This window comes from Ictalurus punctatus, chromosome 12 (assembly GCF_001660625.3).
Source record: "Ictalurus punctatus breed USDA103 chromosome 12, Coco_2.0, whole genome shotgun sequence".
NCBI classification, from domain to species: Eukaryota; Metazoa; Chordata; class Actinopteri; order Siluriformes; family Ictaluridae; genus Ictalurus; species Ictalurus punctatus.
Genome location: NC_030427.2, coordinates 25,313,711 through 25,333,950, shown reverse-complemented (window position 1 = coordinate 25,333,950; position 20,240 = coordinate 25,313,711). Strand labels below are relative to the sequence as shown.

Here is a 20,240-nt window from a genome sequence, read left to right as displayed (position 1 = left end):
GTTTTTACTTTTAAAAGCAGTTGATACCAGTACAACATCAACCACAACAACAATTACTACTACAACTACTACTACTACTACTACTACTACAAATAATAATAATAATAATATAATAACAATACTACTACTACTACTACTACTACTACTACTAATAATAATAATAATAATAATACACTAATAATAGTAGTATAAGTAATAATAATAATAATAATAATAATAATAATAATAATAATAATAATAATAACAACAACAACAACTATCACTAATGCTAATACTAATACAACTACTATTAAACGTATAACTACTACTACTACTACTACTACTACTACTACTACTACTACTACTACTACAGCAATAACTGCAACTACTTGGGAAGAGCTGGCACATTTGTAACATGTTTGTTTTCTTTAAATTATCCCATGCAACTGTGACTTCATTACATCCATATACAGAACATTACTTCTCCGTGTCACTTTGAGAAAACAGTGGAGAAAAAAGTGGCACTGATCCACTCTTACTTGAGATATCTGGGGAAAACCCCATTTTAAAACCATGTGTATATATATATGTGTATATATATATATATTCATTTTTTTTAATCTGTGTGGTTGTGTAGACTTAGGAATACAGTAATGACTAGCATAGTGTTCATAGTTTGTGCATGCTTCTGTTTGCAAGAAGGTGAGAAAGCATGGGTGTGACCTGCTGTAGTATTATGACACTTATATAAATATACAAAATCTTGCCTCAAAGAGTCTCAGACTGCTAAGAGTAGTGAAAGGTGGCAGCACTGAGACTACTATTACTTACTACTACTACTACTACTACTACTACTAATAATAATAATAATAATAATGATAATAAAAATATGAATGTTGGTTAGAACTCTTGGTGTAAATCTGTTACCTGCCCACATGATTAGGACCACTACTATGATGATCAGCTCTCCGGCCCTCAGCTGGGCAGCCTGGCCAACCTCCTTCATCGTCACCTCATCTGACAAGATACACAAACACATACACATGCTTACGAAGACAAAGCGAAAGAAAACACCATGGGTACTGACACATAATAAGTTCTGGATGTTACCTAAGAATAGATTTTGGCTTGTACAGTAAGTTTTAAAAGGGAGTTTTGATGTGAAGTGAGTGGTAGCGAATGGTACTGCGTTGACTAATGAGAAGCTGAAGACTTTGATCAGGAGCTATGATCAGCCACTGGAAATTGAAGGTGTCTCTCAGGACATGCTTCTCCCCTTCCTGTCTTTAAAGTCCTGTCTCATATCAGGAGATCATCCTTCTTGGCAGCAGTTGTAAAGCGGCTGGTGGTAATTAAGATCATTTGTGAATTCCCTATTTGTGTTAGCCTCTGATGAGCCCTGGTGGACAGGCCAGCTGGATTGATAGAACAGCTCGCAATGGAGGAACTCTCTTATCTCTTTCTGCTAAAGCTGAAAAGCTATCATTTTCTCCATGCTTCTGAAGCTGTGCATTTTTTTTTTCTGCTTGTCAATGCGGATGCATGTCATAAGCCCAGAACAAAAAAAAAGCAACATGATGCCACTTCACCTTGAAACAGGAGGCGTATGGTGAAAAAGATTTACTGTCCGCGCTCATTAGCCACCCTCAAGCTATTTGGAATGAAGTGAAGCGGAAGACTGCTTGCTCGATTAACTGGAGAGCAACTCAAGTGCTAATGGCTGATTATGGAACAGTGTTTTTAGTAAATGCCTGCATGTCACCATTGACATATTGCATCAAAAGTGTGTAAACTCGCTGTAAATGATCTCAGTTTGCTATCGTTTCTGTCTAATTTTATGCACATTTCCGCTTCAGTCAAGAAAAGCAACAGTTTTCGGCAACTTTAAAATCGTTTCCATCAACTATCACATATGCAAATGCTAACGACTTAACTCATTACGATCAACAAAACACAGCTGCTTATGTACACAGTCAATGTTGTAATTAATTTTGAAAGGAGCAATCAACATGTCACTTGTTCATCTATTATGCTGCCTAAAGAAAGTGTTCTATAATCTTTTTTTTTTTTTTACCTGTTCACTTGAGAAGTTCTCCTGAAGCTTTTACCCCTTTTGCATGACTCATAGTAAATGGTTGTAAGAAAATAACATCGGGTCATTCTCAGAAATGGATGTGAGAGTCGTTGAAACGTTGCACATTCTCAGACATTTCATGGTAAAAAAAGGTGCTGGCAACATATCATAATTTGAGCATGTCTACCTTACTATAATGGTTTTGCACTGTTCTCCGGCACAGTGTGAATCGTACTTCACCTCTACCTGAAACATCAGCACCAATGAATAATTAAATGGTCGCCACAAGTTTATATGAAAACGTGGGTCACTAAATGGATTTGAAAACATAAACCTGGAAATATTATGGGTTGTGTAGATAAGGCAGTCTGTCCTGTAATAAAGGCTGACATTTTCACTTTGAATTAGAGTGTATTTTTAGATTAGCCATATAATGGCCACCCTGCTGTGTTTATGCATGAATCGATGTTAATGATCTGGTTGCAAACCATTTTCAAGCCCGCTTTTCATCATATGCTGACCTGAACCTCAGTTTTTAATGCATCTGGTCAATATCTTATGTCTGTGCATCTATGGAGAGTAATGGAGTAGGAGTACTTAAGTATCTGTTTGGAGTATTTGTACTTGACTTGATTATTTTTAGTCTTCAGCTTTAAAGGACATCACTAACTGTGTATATGTATAGTTTAAATCAACTGCAAGAAAAAGCATCAATCATTTACTTTTAGATTTTATATGTAAGCAAATTTAAGTGTAAATATATATCGCTGGAATTTAGTGCCCGGCTAGCTCAGTCGGTAGAGCACGAGACTTTGATGCTGCATCCCAATTCACCTACTTATACCGTGCACTAAATGTATTTACTCTTTTTGTGAAGAAAAAGTGCATACATTTGAGTGTGTAGCAAAAGAGTATGGAAGCATTGGGACATACTTACACATCATGTAATGGGAGAGACTTCTCGTTGCATTTCAGCTTTCCTTCGTTCATTATTCCTTATATAATCCATACTATTGTTCCACATTTCATTTAAACCTCTCTAAAATGGTTAAACCATTGTTGAACTCACACAGTCGCTGTATCGGCCAATCAGGAGGAAACGTTACCTGCGTCACAAAACTCCTCCTACATCGTGCAAGGAGTTGTGGGCAATATTATCTGAAAAAGTATCGACAGATCGACACTTTTGAAAATCTACTGGAAATAGTAGATCACCTTTGGGATACTCATTTCGATATACAATGATTTGGGTCACACTAATTCTAATCTCAGATACTGTTTAGAATGGATAGTAGGTGAATTGGGACACAGCATTAATCTCAGCATGGTGAGTTTGAGCCCCACACATAGTGGGTTTGAGCACCAAACCTGGCCACAGGAGTTGCACAAGCTAGTGCGCTCTCAGTGTCTGTCCCAAGCCTGGGTAAAATGGTAGGGTTGCATCAGGAAGGGCATCCAGCGTAAAATCTGTGCCAAATCAAATAGGCGAATTGTAAACTGGATTTCCAAATGGAGATGGGGGATCTGCTGTGGTGACCCTTAACGGGAGCAGCTGAAAGTAGAAGAAGGAGCATGTGGCTGCAGTTTGGGATATTACATTTAATTATCCCAATTTATACAGTATGTCTGCCACATATAAACCTGCTGCTTTAAGAAATATACCTCCTCACATGGGGCACCAGAAATGCAGGTGCTAGATGAATGATATGGATTTTGCACTGTAAATCTACTGCATGTTTTTGGGAGATGGGAGCAAACCATAGACCCTGAAGAAAACCCATATTATACATATAACATTTATATTTACTTTTAAACCTTAAACATAAAATAGTGCCAGTCCTTAAGTTCAAGAAGATGTGTAGTTTTTGGACACCCAGCGAAACAGTGTAATAATTGACCAATATACTTATCTTGTCTATGTAATATATATTTCCTCTTTGACCTCAAGTGAAGGGTTTGTGCTTCTTCCAGTACTTTTTCTTTGCCAATAAAGAATTTCTGAAAGTGGAAGGGGTTAAGACATTCTATATGATAAGACTGAGACACTTTATCTTCAACTTACCAGGACTTTTGGATGCCATTTTCTCAGACTCTTTTGGTGTGCGGAAGAGGACAGGATCACTGGGAGGGCTTGTGCCACTCATGCTGATGGATTGTACATGGACAATATACTCTGTATCAGCCTCCAAATCCCATAATGCACAGGACCGAGTGGTAGTGTTCACTTCCTGGATGAAGCGCATCATGCGCACATCCTTCTTCTACAATAAACAAAACAGGAAGAGAGAAATGTGAGGGGTCCAGGCACTGCAAAAAATACGTCACAAGATTGTGACAAAACGATGTTTATCAGTGCCAAATTATAGTTTTAAATAGTGGTCTTACTCAAATATTCCTTTTGAAAATCACTATAGGTCTGCACAGGTCATGTGTTAATTTCAAACGGTACAGCAAATTATAGGTACTTTGTTATGATATTTGCACATAACCTATTACAGTGCATTGTGGAGTTTCATGAATGTGCTGTATATTTTCCACTATGCTCAGACACAGACCCAAAATAGTGCACTATACAGTGGAGTAGAATCAATTACACATTGGGATAACTCTTCAGATCACTCGCTACATAGATAACATATAATCTACTAACATTTTTGACATGGGATACCCTTCACAACTAGGAAAATTGTATAACCTTTAACAAACAGTGGCCATATGAAGGAAAACGGGAACAGAGTTTTCAAAAGCCCTTGGTAATTAGTATTGCAGTGCATTGCATAAGTCAGTCCTTCCAGGATTTCACTATCACAGAAATGAACATAAAATAAAGCAAACCCTGATATTCGGAAGAGCTTGGAAATTTTCAAAATTACCGGAGACTTTCCGCAGATTCGGGCCAGGATGCGTCATGTGACATCATCGCAACGTGCATTCAGCCAAAGCCATCTTCTATTCACATGCATCGACCATAAGTACAGCTAAAAGGTTTCACTTACCAACAGACATCACTGTGAAAGGCCGCGCAAAACAATTTTGTGCAATTACAATTTTGCCAATTTCGCCATCCCCCCCCCCCCCCCCCCCCCCCACCCCACACACACACACAAAATCCTGTAAGGACTGATAAATATTCACCCTCTTAAACTTTTCCACATCTTGTAGTGTTACAACCTGCAACTGAATTGGACTTAATTGGGATTATATATCATGAATCTACACATCAAGTAGTTTTGGTACAGTCAAAACAAGTCCAGTATAAGGTCCTGGAAAAGTATTAATCAGCATATATTTATATATAAATATAAATATAAATATATATATATATATATATATATATATATATATATATATATATATATATATATGTATGTATTTAACATCCTGCCAAGCACCACAAAATCCATTATTAAGAAATGAAATTGAATTTAACCATAACAATAGGATTACAGCTTTATACTCAGCCGTTTCATTCCACGTCCTCAACCAAATTGAGAATGGGAAAGAGAACGAGTGTGACATAGAAAAGGCCTTTAATAGGCTGCATACATGTGGTCATGGTCACAAGGTGATGACTTTACTGTTAGCACTCAGCAAAGTAATGAGCAAAAAGGGAAAACTCCACTACTTCATAAGGAAACCGCCCTGGCAATCCGGGATGAAAGGAAGTAGAACAGGCCATTGTTGGCTTGTTATTGAAACTCAGGGATAGTGTTTGGTCTGGGACTTTGGTGACAAGCTGTAATGACTTTGTGCTCCAACAGATGGTGATTCTGCTCTTCATTACTTACTGGAGCACACTGCGTACTGGCACATCTCCCCAGTCCACACACACACTCACACATGCGCACACAAGCCCGCTAAATTCTCAGCATAAATTTTCAGCATGTGTATATATATATATATATATATATATATATATACTGTACATGCTCATACTGTATCTACATAATATACTTAAACACCGGGACAAAAAAAAAAAAAAATGAATGACCTATGATACTTTTGAACACATTTGACACTGTACATCGGTACCTGCTGTGTGATGGCAAACCCGATGACCGGATCTCCCTCGAAGATTTCCCATGTGACCACAGCCGCATTGCCATCTAAGGTCTTGATGGTTACATTCAGTGGGGCGGATAGGCTGTCTGAAGACAAAAGTCACAAAAGCAGAGACAGAAAAGTGTTGAGAGAGAGCATCCTATTGCACTTTTCCACTGCTTTGACTGACAACACACAGAAAAATCTCAAAAGTAAAAGCTGGAAATATCCCAGACTGTTTTTTGGTTTTTTTTTGCACTACTTTTTCTTTCCTCATTTCTAACACCAAATAGGATGATGTGTACACTTCAGATTCTGGAAACACTCCACTGCTCAACCTGGTCTAAGGTCAGACTCAATCGATAATACCATTACACTCCATTTTTATTTACTCATGTGGGTGCTCTTACATTCGTATCTCAACGCGCCTTAGCGTGTTAAATACTCTGCAAATCAAAAAGCATGCAGCCATCTTTTCTTTGGCGGTAGTTTTTTGTCATAAAATAGGCATCATGTAGAGAAAAGGCTTTGCGATGTTATGACTGGGTATGTCATTTATCTATAATAACAGTGTCACGTTATCCACTTAATGAAGGTTAGGACGGATGCAAGTGCAGATAAGAGCTTTTAATAAAGAGAGGCAGGCAGACAAATCCAAATCATGAGACAACAGAGTGGTCAAAAACAGGCAATGGGTCAGGCGATCTGCAAACAGGCATAAACGCGGCAAGGCGAGAATCGAGAACAAGAAACAAGAAACAAGATCAAAGAGCATGAAACGAAACGAGGAACAGGGTACAAACGTATGGTACGGTGATAACACTCAATGTTTCTCACAGTCATTGTGTTCAAACAATTTCTTTATACTGTTGGTCTGAGGAATTGCGGTCCATGGCGGCCATGTTTGTAGGCCGCAGTGCAGGATGGGAAATGTAGTCACTGGTTTGCTGTGATGTGACAAATAGTCAGCACTGCATTATTTGTAAAAACATCGCAAATTTACAGCTATTAAAAATATGGACAATATTGAAAAAAAACACAAAAAAAAAACAGGTTGGTCAAAAAAAAAAAAAGGTCCTACAAATTCTGCACACACACACACACACACACACACACACACACACACACACACACTTTACTGACATTATGATATCATACTGGGGAGAATGCATATGCTATTTCCGTAACAGAATCAGAATCTTTCATTTTCCAAGTGCAAGATTGTACAAATATTTTTCTTGGTACAAATCTCAATAGTCCAGTAATATAATGGCTAAAAGCTAAATTGAGTAATACAGTATTATTAGGTGGATTTATGCACCTGGAAAGACTGGTGTTTGAGTTCTGGCTCTGACTGTTCCTCAACCTCAGCTATATCACTCGAGTTCATAACTGTTCTCAACCATAGATCTGCACAAGTCTTTTCAAATTCACATTTTATTCATTTATCAGATGCTTTTATCCAAAGAGACTAACAAATGAGGAAATACAAGCAAAGCGAGAACCATACAAGTAGTGCTACCACATATTGAGTGCTAGAGGAGCAAAGTGCACAGAGTAGAGGTGTAAGAGCAGGGAGAAAGTGATTATTTTTCTGAGTGGAGACAAGTAATGGGTTAGTTAAGTGTTCACAGGAGAGGTTGAACTTTAGCCATTTTTTGAAGATGATGACTGATTCTCTTGTCCAGATTGAGGTTAGAAGTTCATTCCACCTCTGAGGGACAGCCAGTTTGAAGGTTCTGGAAAGGGACCTCATGCCTCACTGAGAAGACACTATCAGGCATCGGTCAATAACTCATCACAGGTTGCTGGAGGGAACATAAACCTTAAGGAGAATGTTGAGTGTTTGTTTTTTTTTTGCTGTTGTTGTTGTTTTTTTTTTTTTTTTACTTAACTCATGCAGTTATTAGTTTTGTTTGTACCTGCTTGCATATTTTCTAACAAATTTAGTTGGTTTTATTTCACAAAATATAAACCACAATATAACCAAATCTAAACAAGGAGACAAACAATATACAACACACCGGTCAGCCATAACATTAAATCCACAGACAGGTGAAGAGGTTAACATTGATTATCTCATTACAATAACACCTGTCAAGGGGTGGGATATATTAGGCAGCAAGTGAAGAGTCAGTTCTCGAAATTGATGTGTTGGAAGCAGGAAAAATGGGCAAGTGTAAGGATTTGAGTGACTTTGACAAGGGCCAAATTGTGATGGCTAGACGACTGGGTCAGAGCATCTCCAAAACAGCAGGTCTTGTGGAGTGTTCCTGGTGTGCAATGGTTAGTGCCTACCAAAAGTGGTCTAAGGAAGGACAACCAGTGAACTGGCGACAGGGTCCTGGGCACCCAAGGCTCATCGGTGCACATGTGGAGTGAAGGCTAACCACAATGGACATGTGAGCATCAGAACTGGACCATGGAGTCATAGAAGAAGGTGGCCTGGTCTGATGAATTACGTTTTCTTTTACATCATGTGGATGGCCAGGTGCGTGTACATCACTTACCTGGGGAAGAGATGGCACCAGGACGCACTATGGGCAAGCCGGCGGAGGAAGCGTGATCCTCTGGGCAATCTTCTTCTGGGAAACCTTGGCTCCTGGCATTCATGTTGATGTTTCTTTGACACGTACCACCTAAATAAACACTGTTTCAGACCAAGTACATCCCTTCATGGCAATGGTATTCCCTAATTGTAGTGGCCTGCCACACTGCAAAAATTGTTCATGGATGATTCGAGGAGCATGACAAAAAATTCAAGTTCTCCAGATCACAATCCGATCGGGCATCTGTGGGATGTGCTGACAAACCAGTCTGATCCATGGAGGCCCCACGTCGCAACTTACAGGAATTAAAGGATCTGCTGCTAATGTCTGCTAAACACCACAGCACACCTTCAGAGGTCTTGTGGAGTCCATGCCTTTACGTGTCAGAGCTGTATTGGTGGCACAAGGGTGACCTACACAATATTAGGTTTTAATTTTATGGCTGATCAGTGTGTGTGTGTGTGTGTGTGTGTGTGTGTGTGTGTGTGTGTGTGTGTGTGTGTGTGTGCAAAAGCCAGTGTTATATAGTGTGGAAAAGCTCGAAATATAAACATACAAGTATGTAGTATTGAGGGTGTTGAGTATATTAACAGCATACGTCTTAGTTGTGTGAACAATAAAATGCTATTTAATAACACGTCTCAGAGGTGGGTTATTGAAAGGGTCCTTATTTGTGAGACTTACAGCCTGAGGACAGAAGCTGTGCAGATGACAATGAATCCCAGTCTTTATGGCTGTAACTCTTGACCTTTAATTGTGGGCTGTTGCCTGCTTTGTATCTTGTACCAGCTCTTCAGGACAATGGGAGATTCAGAGATCTAAATGTGTTCATCAAAGAGTTTTTAAGATTACAACAATGATGCACAGTACAGTTTCACTGTGAAACCTAAAACTGTGCAAGGCAATTAATCCTAGTTCATTATGACTATATGATTGGTTGATTTACTAGAAATAAAGGCTGCCCCGTATGTGAAACATAGCCATTTCTACAAAAGAGATTACTGCTTGGCAATCAAAGTTTATGATACAGTAATAAAGTTGTGCGATGACATTTCCTATGCAGTGCTTTGTTAAGACTAGAATAATGTCCAAGTGCATTCAATTAGTTTAACACATTTCATTGCCTCACTGGATGTTCACGGGTGATCTGTATTCCCCCTGAACACATTGTGCTTAAACAAACTGTAACCCAAGACTAATGTGTTTTGAATGTATTGATTGACTGCTAGTCTACCAATAATTGTACCCCATACTTTTAATCTTCTCCTATTCTTAAAATGGTATTACTGAGTCTTTGTTGGTAGGAAGTCAAATACACAGATGGATAATGAAGAAATTTCCATCTCTTGTCTATTTCTTGCATGTTCCTCTGCTCAATGTGGTTTTTGTACATTTGAGTCATGTATCCTTATGATGATAGGAAACATTGGCAGCTTCATGGTTAGAATTAGCGACCAGAAGGTTGTAAATACTAGTCCTTAAATTACCTGAAAGCCATATTATCATTTTGTAGTGTGGATACATATACAAAACAATCTGATAGCGGCAAACAAACAAACAAACAAACAAACAAACAAGGAAATAAATACATAAATTTGTATTTTGGGAATAATTTGATGACTGCATTTAGATATCCGGACAATCCTCAATCTTACATCTCCATACATTTCCTATTGGTTTCTAAATGTTGGATACTGAATATTTCCTAGTAGTTTCCTGAATAATGTGCATTAAAATGAGTCAATTATAATGCGATATATCAGGATAAATAAAGACATTGTGTTTTTCCTTTTTAAATGAAAGTGACTTGTACGTAGCAATTATTTTAGTGAGTGAGCCGTGGAGAGGCACTGATAAACCCTACAACATTTAATTTCCTTAACATACACAATATGTATGGAATAATAACCCTTGGGCGCATGATGTTGCAGTCAAATAATAAGTGACATGGTGGTGTGATGTGGACCAATGTGGATGCAAACCCCCTTTTTATACCACAAAATACAACGTACTTTAAAAAAAAAACAAAAAAAAAAACAAAAAACATTTATACTGTAGTTACATTTACTATTCTGCAGCCTTCGAAAAACGGGACTTACCAGTCTCTCATTTGAACTCCCTCCTGATCTTGATTTAAAAAATGGAGCTTGTCATGTTACTGAGAAACCAGAAAGCTGAAAAAAATAATACAATAACTCCTGAAGACCTTTCTGTGAAATATAACTGGTGTGTTAATATAAACCTGTCAGAGCTGTGCTGTTAAAGAAAATCAATCACCTTCTGACCAATCAGAATCAAGAACTCAGAACTGCTGTGGTATAAATAGCTTTAATCCATCATGTTCTTTGTTTTTCTTGGTTGCTTAGAAGCACAGTTAGTTTCACATTACTGGGTTCTAATAAGTTCTCTCTTGATTTACTTTGTTATTCTGGTTGCCAATCTCTCATAATGCTTTCTCTTCAAGCTGTCCTGTACATGAGAGACCAGATTTTTCTTCTCTGGGTATTGTTACATAGAAAATAACTACAATTAGTATATATATCTATGTATATCTATATGGACTGAGTAATCTGATTAATGGGTGTATGGTGTGGGTTTTTAGGTCATGCAGGTGCTCGTTATTTTGCAGCACCACAAGTGTACAATGTCCTCAGGATTTAGATGACTGCACCAATGCCAAAAAAACAAATCTATGTTCTAAATATTTACCATGCAACTATACAGGAGCAGCAGCACCATCACGAGTATCCAGCACAAACATTAAAATGCTGTAAATACTATAAATATTCACACTAATTTAATTTCTGGCATTAATTATGCACTCATATAGTGACCTCCTGGAATTTTTACAGGGTACGCATTGTCCATTTTCACACTAGAAGCCACACACATGGTCAGTTCTAAACCATGCCAAGACCTTTCATCCACAGTTTCACACAGTTTCATCTCCTTCTGTTTCCTTTTGCCGGTTTCTCAGTGGTGGTGTGTGTGATTGGGTGATGATACATGGCCAGGTCACCACTTCACCACCTGAGCCTGCTGCAGTGATTTATTCTGCCAGGACTGAAAGCTCAGCTTCCTGGCATGGATCGACTTCCTCCTGAGCCCTTGGCCAATGCCAGGTCTCGTAAATATGTATGCGTCCAACATCTATCTCTGGCCTGGGCAGCCTAAAGGAAGTATTTACTGTTGCAGTCCAAAACCTACTAAACATACAACATGTCGAGCTGTTATGGCTATTTTGCAAGGCTCTTGAATAGCATAAACGTAGCACGTCAAAGTTTTATGAAGCTCACAGATGCGGCGTGTCAGCGTAGACATTCATAACTGCACAATGTCGCATTGTTCGTGTGTCAAAAATCTGATTGCAGACTGCTTTTCAGGATGCTTCTGAACAATCAGCCACAAGAGGGTGAAGAAAGATGGACCGAACCTGTCTGATTACAGGGTTGCCAACTTTGGCTTCCTGGCTAGAGTGAGATTTATGAATCAAATGACCTTTTTTGCTGTGTGGAAATGAGAATTACTGGGTAAAATGTGCGTAATGTCATACATCACTTTTTTTTCTGTTTGATTGTTTCTATTTCTACGTCACCATGCCCTTGTCTTTGCAGGCTTTTAGTATGAATATGTTTGCCTGAAGTTTACCTATAAACAAGTGTGTATTTAGAAGATACATGCATTTAAAATTTACAGTCTCTCTCTACCACCAATACGGATCAACGATTTTGATGGCATCATTCTATGCAGATTTTCTGTCCAATTAAATGCTCTCTAGAATCTGAAGTGTCCCGCCCCCAACATTATAAAAATCCATGGTATTGACTGTCAAGTACGGCTTAGCATGGCTATCACAAACAACATTACTGTACTGGTCAGGTCTGTACATGCACAATTTCTCTCCCAGTAGATGTTTTATCTGGAACAATGATAATTGTAAATGAGCCTATTGTACAAGAATGGCCAATTATACATGAAAAAGAATAAAACTATATATATATATATATATATATATATATATATATATATATATATATATATATATATATACAGTGAGGGAAAAAAGTATTTGATCCCCTGCTGATTTTGTACGTTTGCCCACTGACAAAGAAATGATCAGTCTATAATTTTAATGGTAGATTTATTTGAACAGTGAGAGACAGAATAACAACAAAAAAATCCAGAAAAACGCATGTCAAAAATGTTATAAATTGATTTGCATTTTAATGAGGGAAAAAAGTATTTGACCCCCTCTCAATCAGAAAGATTTCTGGCTCCCAGGTGTCTTTTATACAGGGGACGAGCTGAGATTAGGAGCACACTCTTAAAGGGAGTGCTCCTAATCTCAGCTTGTTACCTGTATAAAAGACACCTGTCCACAGAAACACTCAATCAATCAGATTCCAAACTCTCCACCATGGCCAAGACCAAAGAGCTTTCCAAGGATGTCAGGGACAAGATTGTAGACCTACACAAGTCTGCTTGGTGAGAAGGTGACAACAGTTGGTGCGATTATTCGCAAATGGAAGAAACACAAAAGAACTGTCAATCTCCCTCGGCCTGGGGCTCCATGCAAGATCTCACCTCGTGGAGTTGCAATGATCATGAGAACAGTGAGGAATCAGCCCAGAACCACACGGGAGGATCTTGTCAATGATCTAAAGGCAGCTGGGACCATAGTCACCAAGAAAACAATTGGTAACACACTACGCCGTGAAGCAGGTTTTTCTGCTAAGGGGACAGGACAACTTCACCACATCAAAGGGACGATGGACGGGGCCATGTACCATCAAATCTTGGGTGAGAACCTCCTTCCCTCAGCCAGGGCATTGAAAATGGGTCGTGGATGGGTATTCTAGCATGACAGTGACCCAAAACACACGGCCAAGGCAACAAAGGAGTGACTCAAGAAGAAGCACATTAAGGTCCTGGAGTGGCCTAGCCAGTCTCCAGACCTTAATCCCATAGAAAATCTGTGGAGAGAGCTGAAGGTTCGAGTTGCCAAACGTCAGCCTCAAAACCTTAATGATTTGGAGAAGATCTGCAAAGAGGAGTGGGACAAAATCCCTCCTGAGATGTGTGCAAACCTGGTGGCCAACTACAAGAAACGTCTGACCTCTGTGATTGCCAACAAGGGTTTTGCCACCAAGTACTAAGTCATGTTTTGCAGAGGGGTCAAATACTTATTGCCCTCATTAAAATGCAAATCAATTTATAACATTTTTGACATGCGTTTTTCTGGATTTTTTTGTTGTTATTCTGTCTCTCACTGTTCAAATAAATCTACCATTAAAATTATAGACTGATCATCTCTTTGTCAGTGGGCAAACGTACAAAATCAGCAGGGGATCAAATACTTTTTCCCTCACTGTATATATATATATATATATATATATATATATATATATATATATATATATATATATATGATTTATTTATTTATTTATTTATTTAAGTCTATCCCCAGTGGCATACCAATTTTAACCAAATCTTCAGTTGTAGATATTAATGATTCAACCTTACAAAGTCCTCAACTTTTATTAAATTGTCTTTCCATTGTTGATAAACATTTTAATAATAATTTTATAAGAATCTTCATTATTATTGGATCCAATCCTCCATGCAAATCAAGATGGCTTAAACCTCATTTACCTCATTTAGGGTTGACTTTAAAATGGACATGACAACAAAATTTAACAAAACCTCACATTTAAAACCATATGATATGTAAACCACTTTGTCTACAAAACCCATATTTTTCTGGAGCACAAAATTACGTTATTAATCTTTTAATGATTTTAGTTTTACATTCACAAGATGAAAGGAACTAAAAAAAGCAGAATATGATTGGAGAGATGGAAAAGGACATTACATTAGAACCATAACTACTATTAGTATATGAGTATGTTAGGCTTTTTTGTTTGTTGTTTGTTATAACCTGTAATAATTGTGGGAGAGCAAAATACGCTACAGCATCAATATTATTGTGAGGCTTTGAGTAGACAATGTCAGTGCATTGGGGAAAATAGCGACCATAAATAAAAAATAAAAAATAATAAAAAATGAAGTCACTTTTCCTAACAAGCAACATATTTTTTTTAAACAAGCCAGAAAAAACCCCGCAACCCGTGATTTTTATTTCAAGCGACTTCAGAAAAAAAAGTCACGTATTGTAAGTGGACTTGGCAACTCTCCGGCGTGGGAGGAATGTGATTTGTACAGGACCCATCCACTTCAGACTGGTCCAATCAAGAAGTTGCAGTGCTTCGTTAAACCCCACACTTCATCGATACTGACAGAAAACTATCATATGAGCAGATTTGTGACTATGTTGTATGTTTTTTTTAACGTTGGCTTGATACTTAATTTGGCATGAGACTTATTTAGGCAGTGTGAGAGTTGGCAACCCTGGAAATGCAGCTGTAGCAGTAGTTATCTGCAGCCCAATCACAGCTGGTAAACTCAACCTCACTGTGATCTGCTTACACAATGCTGCACTCGTGTAAATGTGAAACATGTAAATTTAGATGTTATAAGTGGGTGCATCAGTCAAGTATTACATGGATCATACGGATAAAAACTAATTCACTCATTCACTAATATCGTCTGCTCTACACATCAAATCTATATATAGTGTAGAATTTAAAGGGCGAAAAAATAATTGCATGAAATCTGGTAATAATTGCTGCCAGTTATGTTTCACAAAAGATCAGCCATTACATATTACAGAGTAATAACAAAGGTCAGATCCGTAAAAGTTGTGCAGTGAACGTGAGTTATCTTCACAGAGACGGACATTGTCCCAAGTTTCTTGAGAATATTCGAACACCAATTACTTCTTACACAGCGAATGTGCCCAAAATGGAGTCTCTGAGAGTGAAATGTAATTATGGACCTTTTCAAAGTGTCTGTATCTGCCCTGATATATCTCAGCTATTGTGGAGCGAGCGCTCAGAATAGGCAAATATCCAACTTTGACAATTTCAGCGACTGTATGAGATTTTGCTGAGCATGTGACATGCTGAGAATAACCTGGTTCCTGATTCCGACTCAGAAAGACATTTAGGTATTTTTAAGGAAAAACAAGGTTCCTTCCATGTTGCTGGGGCGGTACCATCAAGGGTGTATGATTTGTACCTTTAGTATGTATCCTTTCTCAATAAAAAAAATGTATATGGTGTACCTTTAATTGGCTTTTAGAGTGGCTTTTACGGTGTACCTTTAATTGGCTTTCATTCATTCGTTCATTTTCTGCACCGCTTATCCAACACAGGGACAAGGCGGGGGACACCATGGATGGGGTGCCAACCCATCGCAGGGCATAATTGCACACACATTCAATTTAGAGGTGCCAATCAGCCTGCAACGCATGTCTTTGGACTTGGAGAGGAAACCGGAGTACCCGGGGGAAACCCTTGAACCATGGGGGAGAACATGCAAACTCCGCACACACAGGGAGGAGGCTGAAATCAAACCCCCAACCCCCAAATGTGCAATTATGTACCTTAAATCATTTTAAAGGTTCCCTTGATTCTCCCACTGCAGTGACTCCCAGTAACCCTAGTCTGATACCTTTATTTACACAGTATGTACACTGAAGCAATGATTTACTTCATAACACCAACCAAAATGTAGAAACAGATGTCCTATCAGGATCTACAGAGGAATGCATCTTTCAAATATGCAACAGCTAGTCCATTTGGCGTGTCTGCCTTAATAAATATCCAATGAATATTTGCACATTTCTTCCTATAAGAGCAAAAGCATGGTGTCGATTCAAAGATATTAATTTAACACATGCAGTGTGATGTACTGCAGCCTAAATGTCACTTGGATGAGCAAATCAATACCACCATCGGGCAGATATTAAATCTGCACAAAGCCGTTTTAGACAAAATAAAACCATTGTTTATTTACTATTTCCAAAAACATTTTCTTAGTATCTGAATATAATGAGAAAACATCTTGAAATAATTACTACCATGAACAACAGTGAAGTTCGATTAAATATTTGACATGTTTACACCTCCACTGCCACCAGCACAACTCATGTCTACTCTCTTTTTTGCGGACAGTTTTTTACACGTTTAATCAGCTGTTGTACTTGACACCTAATTACATACATGTGACAGGTTTCTGGGGGAATCTCTAAGAGCCGAACTCTATCGTGCAAGAACTTCATTTAAATATTGTTTCCTTCTCTCCTATTTTGCATATGAAATCAGTCACGCAATTGTAAATCTCATGCAAAACATCCACTAACAAGCAATTTATAAGACTGCGCATGCAAATTAGCTCATCATGGCATCTCGGTAAATCAGGGCCTCTGTATCTAGTTGAAACCCCGTTCCAAATTTAAACTCCATTATCTAGGTAAGGAATAAAATACCAATGAGCTGTGCTGTTATAGGAATGTATTTGATGACGAAGTGGTGTGAAGTAGAGTTACTGTTACTACTTCAAACTTGATTATTTTCCTAACAGCATGTTTCCAATCATTTTATTCCACTTATACTGCAGCAATATTTATTAAAGTGTGGTATACTTTATATCCATTTATAGTTATATTTAGTGTTTCAGAACTTTCACAAAACAAAACAAAAGTAAACGTTTGAGCTTTACCTCAGGCTGTAACAAAGCACTGACACTGGAGACTCCTTCCAAAAATGCTACATAATTATTTTTAATAATGACACATTTTTAACCTGTTTACGTCAAGCATCCAAAAGGTCCCTGTGTAAGCTGTTACTATAGAAACGATAATGTATTAGAACGAGCCCTTTGATATAAACCTGTGATTTGTATATCAGATTTGTATTAATCAACAAACTTCTGACCAAACGGAATCGAGCATGCAGTAACAGTACTGTGTTATTACATGAAATAATACCTACAGTGCTGTGAAAAAGTATTTGCCCCATCCTGAGTTCTTCTGTTTTTGTGTATATCTCATACTAAATTGTTTAAGAAATTAAAACAAACTCTAAGATACAACAAAGGCAATCTGAGTAAACACAACATACAGTTTGAAAAGGATAATGTTATTTATTGAAGCAAAAAAGTTATTCAATTCCAACTGGGCATGTGTGAAAATGAATTTGCCCTCAAAGTTACTAAGGTCCCAAATCTATGAAACTGCATTCAAAACGAGGTTCAGCTGGAGTAGATGCAATCAGGCCTGATTACTGCAAACCCTGTTCAATCAAATCAACACTTAAATAGAACTTTTTCAACAGCATGAAGTTGGCTAAAAGGTCTTATACTAATACACGATGCCAAAGTTGAAAGAAAGGTGATTGAAATATGTCAGTCTGGGAAGGGCTACAAAACTATTTCAAAGGCTCTGGGACTCCAAACAACCACAGTGAGACCCATTATCTCCGAATGGAAAAAACTCGGCACAGTAGTGAACCTTCCCAGAAGTGTCTGACCTTCCAAAATTCCTCCAAGAGCTCTGTTTGGAAGAGAGGTCTCCCGTTACATCTGGTGTAAACCAAACACAGAATTTCACAGAAAGAACATACCTACGTTCAAGCATGGTGGTGGAAGTGTGATGGTGTGGGGCTGCTTCAGGACCTGGGCAACTTGCAGTAAGTGAGGGAAACTCTCTACCAGAAAATCCTAAAGGAGAATGTCCGGTCTTCAGTCTGTAAGTTGAAACTCAAGCGCAACTGGATTATGCAGCAAGACAATGATCCAAAGCATAGGAGTAAATCCTAGTCCTAGAAGTAAGTGAAAGACTTACTCGTGAAAGACTGATCTCCAGTTATCGGAAGTGTTTGGTTGCAGTTATTGCTGCTCAAGCTGGCACAACCAGGTTTTAAGTTTATGTGGACACTTAGTTTTTCACATGGGTGACAGGTGTTGGATAACTTTTTTTGCTTCAATAAAAAAAAAAAAAATTCGGTATCATGTGTTTACTCAGGCTGCCTTTGTTTTATGTTGTATTTCGTTTGAAGATCTAAAACTATTTAGTATGAGATATACACAAAAACAGAAGAAATCACATGGTCCCGCACTGTGCTATTAAATATTTTACCACCTGTCTGCCTCACCGCTGTGAAGTGTCTGAAACATTATTACTGAAGGAGACTAGAATGACAACTGAGCAATTTCACTCATATTGTCATGCTTCTGTGAAAACAAAGTAGAAGAAAAAGTGCTTACCGTGGATTTCTAAAAGCCTTTCAGTGCATTTCCAATGCCATTTTTCCCCCCTCGTATCGTGCTGTATATATTCTGAGTGTCGGCTGCACTTCAGACTGACTGCGAGTGTTGAGGCTGAGCGGATTAAGTCTCTGATCTCCGAACTTAAAATCTCAGCCAAATGCGTCACTTTCTCTTCAAGACTGACACGATGACTCTGTCAGCAAAGACATTCTGGAGTTTAACCCCGTAAAATCCGAGGACCTGTCACCAGGTCTACATGAAATACCTCACCCTGCACACATTTCCAATTAGTTTCACTGTAGTTACCGAAGAAAACCTGGGTGGTGATGATGTCTGTGTAATTTGTGTTCTTGGTTATGTTATGGCTTACTGTACAACTAGATATTGACCACAAAAAAAAAGAGAAATGCATCCTAAATGACAATAAATAAATCAAATAAAGTATAACTAACCTAGATTACTTTTCATAAAATCAATGACCCTCCAAAATAAGCACACCCCAAAATAGTGTAAAAAGACCGATTTTTTAAATATGTGGAAAGAAGCTTTATTGTTGTATATATTGTACATTTGTTCTTGAAATTTCAAACTGTGTTGAATCATCTCCACGTCACAATAAATCCAGAGATAGAAGTATGTCTATACATTTTAACAACACGTTAAATAGCGATTCTGCTTCAGTTCTCCAAACATTTCCACTAATTTCCTGTTTGACATACATACATAAATTCTTCTATGATTGGAAGGAATGAAACCATACCAATGATCTCATAGCCATATCAGTATCGTTTAAAATCCACAGTGTCCTCTTAGTGTCATTTGGTGTTTCAAAGCAACAACCTGAGCGCTTCATGCCTCTGTTTTTCATCATCACATAACATCTCAATGGGTGAGCAGCTAAAGTCTAACACCTCCGGAGTTAATCAGCCTTCAAGTACATTTGCTGCCTGTTGGCGTCACCCGCTGCGTTTGTTGTGGCTCTTTGTTATGCAGGTTGCCTGTAAACTGGATGTATTTTTTTTTGTTTGTTTTTTTCCCCCCTCCCCACGGTGGATAAAGTGAAGGCGTGAAAGTGATGGAGTGAATGTAGGAGAGAACGGGCCTTCTTTTGTTCCCTTCCTGTACATGTACATCAGCTCCGTTCTCTGCTGCATCACCTGATGAAAGCGATGATGTGGGCTGATGGAGTCTCTCCACTTCACATGAAAGAGAAATGCAGACTGTTTGTGTTTGCTGTCACGACCCAAGAGGTTCAAAAGGTTACTTTGAAAACATATTCTGTTTTTTGGAAGGTTTTTTTTTTTTCTATTTTTTTTTAAAAATTTCTTTCTCAGTGCACTTCTCGTTCACCCCCCCCCCCCCCACACACACACACACACACACACTTCCCCAGTTAATCTAGGTTTAAAAACGTGTGTATTTCTTTT

General features: G+C 38.2%; 1 protein-coding gene across 1 annotated transcript in view; it reads right to left on the bottom strand.

The window, feature by feature from the left end:
* The window catches only part of fndc5b (fibronectin type III domain containing 5b), a 34,447-nt gene that overhangs the window by 12,987 nt on the left and 1,220 nt on the right, over positions 1 to 20,240 (bottom strand). The window contains exons 2-4 of the mRNA XM_017480766.3: positions 6,086 to 6,201; positions 4,116 to 4,314; positions 907 to 996 (exon numbers count right to left, since the gene is read on the bottom strand). Of these exons, the coding sequence (XP_017336255.2) occupies positions 907 to 996; positions 4,116 to 4,314; positions 6,086 to 6,201 (405 nt within the window). The remainder of the gene's footprint in view (positions 1 to 906; positions 997 to 4,115; positions 4,315 to 6,085; positions 6,202 to 20,240) is intronic.